The 7817-nt window shown below is 40.9% G+C and overlaps 1 protein-coding gene across 1 annotated transcript; it reads left to right on the forward strand.

The window, feature by feature from the left end:
• The first annotated feature begins 237 nt into the window (after positions 1-237).
• LOC123743831 (uncharacterized) lies at positions 238-5359 on the forward strand. The gene is made up of 11 exons (XM_045722515.1): positions 238-517; positions 843-1151; positions 1418-1583; positions 1701-1807; positions 2333-2473; positions 2642-2680; positions 2911-3246; positions 3434-3753; positions 4361-4427; positions 4581-4949; positions 5349-5359. Exons 1-11 carry the CDS (start codon positions 484-486, stop codon positions 5357-5359), a joined length of 1899 nt encoding a protein of 632 aa, XP_045578471.1. The 5' UTR covers positions 238-483.
• Positions 5360-7817: the final 2458 nt, after the last annotated feature.

Consider the following 7817-nt stretch of genomic DNA (forward strand, 5'->3'; position numbering starts at 1 on the left):
AGTCAAAACATATATTATGCATATCATAGAAATTGTGGAAATCAGTAGATAGATTTAGAGAGACTTGAGACATGCTTTTAAATCTCATCACATTTACCTCAAATTATACTATATTTTTTTCTTCTTTCAAAGTGCATGTTTGGTTAATCAAAGTGTATTCCATGTAGTGTTTCCATAGAGTAACTGTGATGCTACTTTGGTAGTCAAATCACCTTATCATCACTTTGTCATTTTGTTTAACTGGAAAGGTACAACACTGCTTGTTAACTCTCAGAAGGAAATTGTGCACATTAGTTCAGACATTGAAAAAAAACTTAGACAAAGACAATTCTTTCTTAGATATTTTTCTTCCACATGAAATCTTTCAAACAGGTCTGGATTGATAAATGATTGTGTTTTAACATTTGTTCACAACAACAATGCTTCTCTTGAGTTACAATATAAGGGTTGGGAGCATTAAACCATAATCTCTTCACAGTGGCCATGATTCAGCCAGCACTTCCACTCCTGCTACTGGGTAAGAGATCAGATGGGATGAATATTCCTCTCTTGGTATTATAAACCAACCTGCTATGACTTATCTAGTTGACCATGTATTCAAAGTAGTTGGGTAGTGGTTCAGAACCTGTCAACATCTATTTATGTACAATGAGCTTCAGTTTAGCAACATTTAAGATGACATCTACAGAACTCTCTCCTTGAGTTGACACAGAATTTTAGTACAGTGATTATGAAGTTGAAATGCTAGTCCTAAGGTTGATGTCGGTGTCACAATCTAAACAGAGAAAGAGACTGACCACCCCAAAAATAACATCTTTCTGATGTGACATTTATCCCCACAGCAGCCATGTCCTCACCAGTGTTTGGGACTGAGATATCAGTACTAGAGGGAACCTCTGTTACCCTTGTCTGCACATACCATTTGGATAAAAAGCTTGAGACATGCTGGGGCAGAAGTTGTGGAAGTTTTCCGTTTACTGATCCCATAAAGGAAAATAAATCCAAATATAAAATTAACGCTGAAGTTGGAAGAGTGAATCTCACAATTTTAAAGCTACAGCCGAGAGACCGTGGGAGCTATTGCTGCAGAGTCAAGATCCCTGGATGGTTCAATGATCTTAAACAATTCTACAGCCTGAGGGTAGTCAAAGGTAAGTGTTGCTCACTTCATAATACAGGTTATCAATGAGTTTTGCTCAGTGCAGATGTCACGTTACAGAAGGAAGGAACATGAAGGTTTAAAGTCTTCATCTCCATGTATGAATGTTGTATTAGTGCATCACTATTGTGTATCAGTTTGTTCTCTCACTACCAAAGTCTGCACTACTGGTAATATCCTTTTGCTACCTAGTTGTACTTTATCCTGTGTCCCTTTCTGATGGTCTGTGTGGTGAAATACAGTATGTCTTGGTTACAGGTTGTGTGAGGGACCTACTGGACGAAGTCCATTTTCTGGGGAACAATATTGCGAATCAGCCATTTACAACCGAAAATGCAAGTCAGTGCAGGCAGGAATGCACCAAAAATGACACGTGCCAGTACTTCACATTTGTTGATGAAAATGCAGGAATAGAAGTCCACAGGTACATGCTCAAAAATTATCTTTATTATGCTTGGGCAAATAAAGGCAGCAATATCATTTTTGAATCGGCACCATTCGGATAACTACTACCACATTCTTTGTGATATTTATCTGACAGAAACAAATGTTTCCTGAAGGCCTCAACTGGTGATACGCCCGAAATTACAATACAGCACCTCCAACATGCAACCTCAGGCTACTCTCTGAGAAACTGCAGTGGTAAAGGTGAGTACATACAATGACATGATTTGATTCATAATTTGTTCTGGCCATTGAATATCTAGCCAATATCTAAAAACCACAGAGGTAGACTTTGTTAATAGGCCCTCAAACTAGATAACAGACATGGATATCAAACTTTGTCATGTTGTGTTTCTGTTTATTCCATCATCTCTGTTGAAGGTGTAACTTATTGAACGTCATCAATCAAGCATCAGAGCTCTTAAAAAAGAGCCTTTACAGACCAATGACGTGTAAAGTCTATATTCTGTATTCTATTGAATACTATGCAGTACTATCACTAATATGGATTCACTTTTAGTCATTGATGCGGAGTACACATCTATATTCATAAAACAAATTGGTTGGCGGTTTGAATAAGTTTGTAAATGTATGAATTTGCCTCTGTCACGTCTATATTACTCTGCTATCAAACATTGTGTTGCCTTTATTTTAGAATAAATAGTGGAAGCTAAAGATGGTAATGTTTTCCAATCAACACAACAAGCATTTTCTCTGTATTTCAAACAGTCACCTACTCAGCCAAAAAGTACAGCCTTGTCCTTGAGGAGAAAAACTGGACCGAAGCACAAGAATACTGCACAAAACACTACACAAACCTGGCCATCATACGCACAGAAGAGGATTGGAAGGCAATTCAAGCCTCTTTGGGTAATTTCAGTGGTGATGTGTGGATTGGGCTCCATAGGTCTGGTCCAACTGAAAAGTGGAAGTGGTCTGATGGAGAGGACTTCATGTTCTTTAACTGGGAAAAAGGTTTTGGTGTCCACGCTAAGGGTCATGACTGTGTCTTTTCCCTTTCATCTCATTGGCAACCAGTGGATTGTGCAGCTCAAAGACAGTATATGTGTCAACGAGGTAAGGACTGTGTCTTTTTATCAATAGAAAATCCAACTGGTCATTTAACAAATGGGATTGATGATTGCACAACAATCAATCAATAATACTGTATTCTTCATCTAATCAGATCTCAAGCACTTTATTAATTAGGTTAAGACCTGTGACTTCCGGGTTTATTTCTTATTGTGCGAAGTCATTAACTGTCTCATGAAATCTGATGTGTCACTTTTCACCTTCCCTCCTGTAAGTTCATCATGGTAATGGAACAACAGAGAAGGAGTATGAGCTGATGCCTGGGCCAAAGACTCAGCAGGATGCTGAGACAGACTGCAGGACAGTTGGCAGATTACTGGCGAGTATCTGTAACCAGAAAGAACAGGAAGCCTTTGATGAGTTGACTACAGAGGCCACCTGGATTGGACTTGAGCACAACAAAAACAACACACTATGGGAATGGTCAAACGGAGAACCATTTCAGCAAAGGGAACTTACCTGGGGAGATGGAAACTGTCAACAGCTGAACTCAGACAGAAAATGGACTCCAAAAGATTGCTCTAATCAAAGTGCTTTCCTTTGCTATGGAGGTGAGTTCAACATTGTAAGAGTGTTTTCAAACTTTTCAAACAGTCAGTGATATGACTAAGTTGTATATAATATCCACAAAGAAAATCCTAGTTTACTAGGATTACATTGTTTTTGTATGAATGATAAAAATGACAAGAAATTTCAAAATGTACTTAAATGTATATGTATTCTACTTCATTGTGACAGATGAACGTCCACTTAACACCACTGGGGATTTGATCATTCCTGTTACCCCTGAAACCACCAGCCCTACTTCAACTGGACCTCCCTCTATCAAGACGTCCACCACAACACCTACCACTTTACTACCTACTACTACAATTGGACAGTCCATCACCTCACCAACTACCACTACTATAGGACAGTCCACCACCTCACCAACTACCACTACTAATGGACAGTCCATCACCTCACCACCTACCACTACTAATGTACAGTCCACCACCTCACCAACTACCACTACTAATGTACAGTCCACCACCTCACCAACTACCACTACTATAGGACAGTCCACCACCTCAACAACTACCACTACTAATGTACAGTCCATCACCTCACCACCTACCACTACTAATGTACAGTCCATCACCTCACCAACTACCACTACTAATGTACACTCCACCACCTCACCAACTACCACTACTAATGTACAGTCCATCACCTCACCAACTACCACTACTAATGTACAGTCCACCACCTCACCAACTACCACTACTAATGTACAGTCCATCACCTCACCAACTACCACTACTAATTTACAGTCCACCACCTCACCAACTACCACTACTAATGTACAGTCCATCACCTCACCAACTACCACTACTAATGTACAGTCCACCACCTCACCAACTACCACTACTAATGTACAGTCCATCACCTCACCAACTACCACTACTAATGTACAGTCCACCACCTCACCAACTACCACTACTAATGTACACTCCACCACCTCACCAACTACCACTACTAATGTACAGTCCACCACCTCACCAACTACCACTACTAATGTACAGTCCACCACCTCACCAATTACCACTACTAATGGACAGTCCACCACCTCACCAACCTCAACTTCCAGTGGACAACTGACCTCATTAGGTCCCACCTCCCCAGACAGGAATTCCACACCCTCCCCCAGTTTTACAACTTCTCCACTCCATCCTGGTGAGTGTCAGACAAGGTGCTACATTCTGTACCAATCTGCACAAAGGTTTACAAGTGACAGTTGTTGGGTTTTTAATGACAGACAAGTCCTTGAGAGAATTTGTGGTTCTGTGTTAGTGCACTTCCATTAACATGTGTGCAATTTCATGTTTGTGTCTTGTCCATGCAGATTACCTGCACTACTTCAACGAGTCCAAGAGTTGGATCAATGCCCTGAAGTTCTGTAAAAGTCATCACTCCAACCTGGTACACATCACCAACCAGACTGTGCAGACTGACTTGACCCAGCTCCTGGCTAATGTGGAGCTGCCATGTGGGGGGGTGTGGATTGGTCTGGAGCGGTCCATCTTTGAGTGGAGCGCCCCCTGGCTGTGGACCAGTGGGGATGTTGATAAGGTGGTGAAGTACAAAGAGTGGCACAGCTGCTTCCCTCTCAACCCCATCAATTACCACTGTGGTAAGATGGTCCGGGTTGACAACGGAGAACTGAAGTGGCTGGATGCTTCCTGTCATCAGGAATTACCCTTCATCTGTCAAGGTGCGTTGCTTAACTTTGGAGCTCCTTTTTTGGGTTTGTTCAGTGGGGTGGAACATTCAGAACGTTGCAGATAGACAATTATTACTTAGAAGTGTCATGGTTTACTGCGAAATAGAGATTTAAATCTCTATTTCGCAGCTTTATGCATTGAATTATGTTATGCAATGCTCTCATTATACCTCCCTATTGAGGCTCAACATACATCCCAGACACCCCCTCTCTACTGCTGGCTACTATCTGAATTTCTCTTTTCTCCCTTTATCTCCCTCCCTTTAACAGAGTCTAGAATCACTCTACTAGTAATAGTCTTTAGAATGAGCCAAAACATAATGACAAGGCCTGGTCATATAAGATACTGTACATTGATGTCCTCTAATCCTGTGTATGATGTTTCAACAGATCTCCACTAGAGGGCTCTCCGTGTCATTATGGACAGTCTGCAGACAGACACCACACTGATCTGCCAGAAAGACTACCACCTGGTCTGGAAGGAAACTGCATTTCAATTCATTATATTATTACACTACGATTACTAACATTATTACTACTTTTACTTATTACTATAATCTCTATTACATGAAATTGGGTCCTGTGTGGCTCAGTTGGTAGAGCATGGTGTTTGCAACGCCAGGATTGTGGATTCGATTCTCACGGGGGACCAGTACGGAGAAAAAAAATGTATGAAATGTATGCATTCAGTACTGTAAGTCACTCTGAATAAGAGTGTCTGCTAAATTACTAAAATGTAAATGATATTGCTTAATGATATTCTACTTACATATACAAACTCATAAGCATTGTTATTTGACCTATAATTTACTGTAATACTTTAACTGTTTAAAAATAGAGTAAAGAAATGTAAAGTAAAAGTTATTAACTGAAAATGTAGTATAACTCCTGTGTGATCTGTACTTTTTGACAACGCTATTTAGTTAGAATGTAATTGTTATTTTGTACTTTCTGCATAAACATCCATTTAGCATTTGATCAGTGTGGAATTTCATTCTTCATAGAAAGTGCATTGAGTGATGAATCAAAAGCAATTAAAATGGTCATAATGTAACCTTATTATTTGAGAGGAATTAAGTGGTGTCTAGTCTAAATCGACTTTATGATTATTTTCAGCAGGACTGAAGGAGTCCATCTCAACTGTGTGCAACAATGAACCTGGTATCTCAGAAAACAACTTTTCATGGGGGCGAGATGTCTGTGACTTGTGTAATAATGACACACTATTGCACTGATGGGCTGTACTTATGCAACACTGCTCTCTAAACCATGAACTCAAATCTATTTTTCCCAGGTGCAGCCCCTGACCTCTTCTTTAGCCAGTAGTCCTTGGATGAGTCCTTCAGTGACACCTGAGCAGTTGAACCATGTGAATGTTTATGCTTATATACTATATCCTTAATGCTTCAGTGTAAATCAATCTAATATTGTAATATTGAGCACAGGATATCGGCATCAACTGGGTGGTAGTAACTGCCTCCATCTGACCTGTAAGTGCCATTGACAGACTGAACACTCCTCTATGGACAATAGAGACTGCTCTCAGAAGAGATTGTTCCTTTACACTGGAAGTAAGACTATCATATTTTTCTCTTCTACGTAAATATATGTTTTTTAAACAGAAAGAGAGGATGACAGTAGGAAAAGGTAGACAGAACTTGCATCTAAGGGGCACTATGCCAGATTCAAATCTACGCTGACACCATAGATATGTGTGTCAGAGGCTGTGGCATTACCACTAGATGGACCAGTCAACAAGACTATCTTATTGGGGTTAATATCTGTAAGACACGTGAAGGGGTGGCATTTTAGACCCAATAGGGTCCCACTTTAACAAGCACTGTCAGATGCCGGACAGTAATGTTTCAGGTAGCCTAATCCACTGTAAAATGCCACCTCTCTCTCCCCACTCTCACTTGGGATTAATGCAAATATGTGTTCATGTGGTATCTAATATTAGATAATAGTTCCATTCTGGGTAACATAGAATACAGAGGCTTGCTACTACACAGTTCCACAGTAATTTACAGTCTTCAAAGACATTGAAAGAAAAGTTGTATTTATTGTAAATAAGCTGAATCTCATTTGAGTGGCTGTCTCATCTTACCATTCCTATATCCCTCTAGAAAAGAGAATCAAGCAGACCATTGTAAGGATGTCTCTGAAATCTAACTCAGGAGCTGACCTCAATGACCCAGTGGTAAAGGAACAGATGTTGGAGCAGGTACAGTAGTCCTACATCTCCCACATCAGAAATCAATGTCATGCTCACTCATTTCACTCTTCTCATGATTAGGAATAGAAACTTGACATCACATAGTATTACAGTTAGGATGCTGTATTAAAATGGGTGTTTCTGGCTTTATCTAGTTTGATCACATCTCATAGATGTCACGATTCCCAACGACGGTGGCGCCCCCTCCTGCTCGGGTGGCGCTCGGCGGTCGTCGTCACAGGCCTATTAGCTGGCACTGATTCCCTTTTTTGTTTCCCCCCCATTTGTGATTGTGTGCACCTGTTCGTAGTGGGGGTGATTAGCGGGGCTATAAGTATTAGCTGGTCCGCGTTCTCATTCCTGTTTATGCTTCGTTCGTTTTGCGCCACATGTGTTTTCCCCTGTGTTTGGGGCACTTTGTTTTGTGTGCGCATTATTCGCTGTTTGGGGTGGCTTGTGTGTGTTTGCCGCTTGACCCATTAAAAAGCCACTACCCTGTGCTCGCTGCTTCCTGCGTTTTGATTCCTCACTCACGACGCCCGAGCCTTACAATAGATCAGAAAGGAGTTAGCCAAGAACAGGAACTCCATCCAAGACCTACGCTGGAGAGAGCTGCCAAACGGAGACACTTTTCGCAAGACAGT

The sequence above is a fragment of the Salmo salar genome, chromosome ssa07 (assembly GCF_905237065.1).
Source record: "Salmo salar chromosome ssa07, Ssal_v3.1, whole genome shotgun sequence".
NCBI classification, from domain to species: Eukaryota; Metazoa; Chordata; class Actinopteri; order Salmoniformes; family Salmonidae; genus Salmo; species Salmo salar.

Coding starts and splice junctions, on each gene's coding strand:
- LOC123743831 (XM_045722515.1), top strand. CDS start 484: ATGATTCAGCCAGCACTTCCACTCCTGCTACTGG. Junction 1,584..1,700: donor GCAGGAATAGAAGTCCACAG/GTACATGCTCAA, acceptor TTTATCTGACAG/AAACAAATGTTTCCTGAAGG. Junction 3,247..3,433: donor TGCTTTCCTTTGCTATGGAG/GTGAGTTCAACA, acceptor TCATTGTGACAG/ATGAACGTCCACTTAACACC.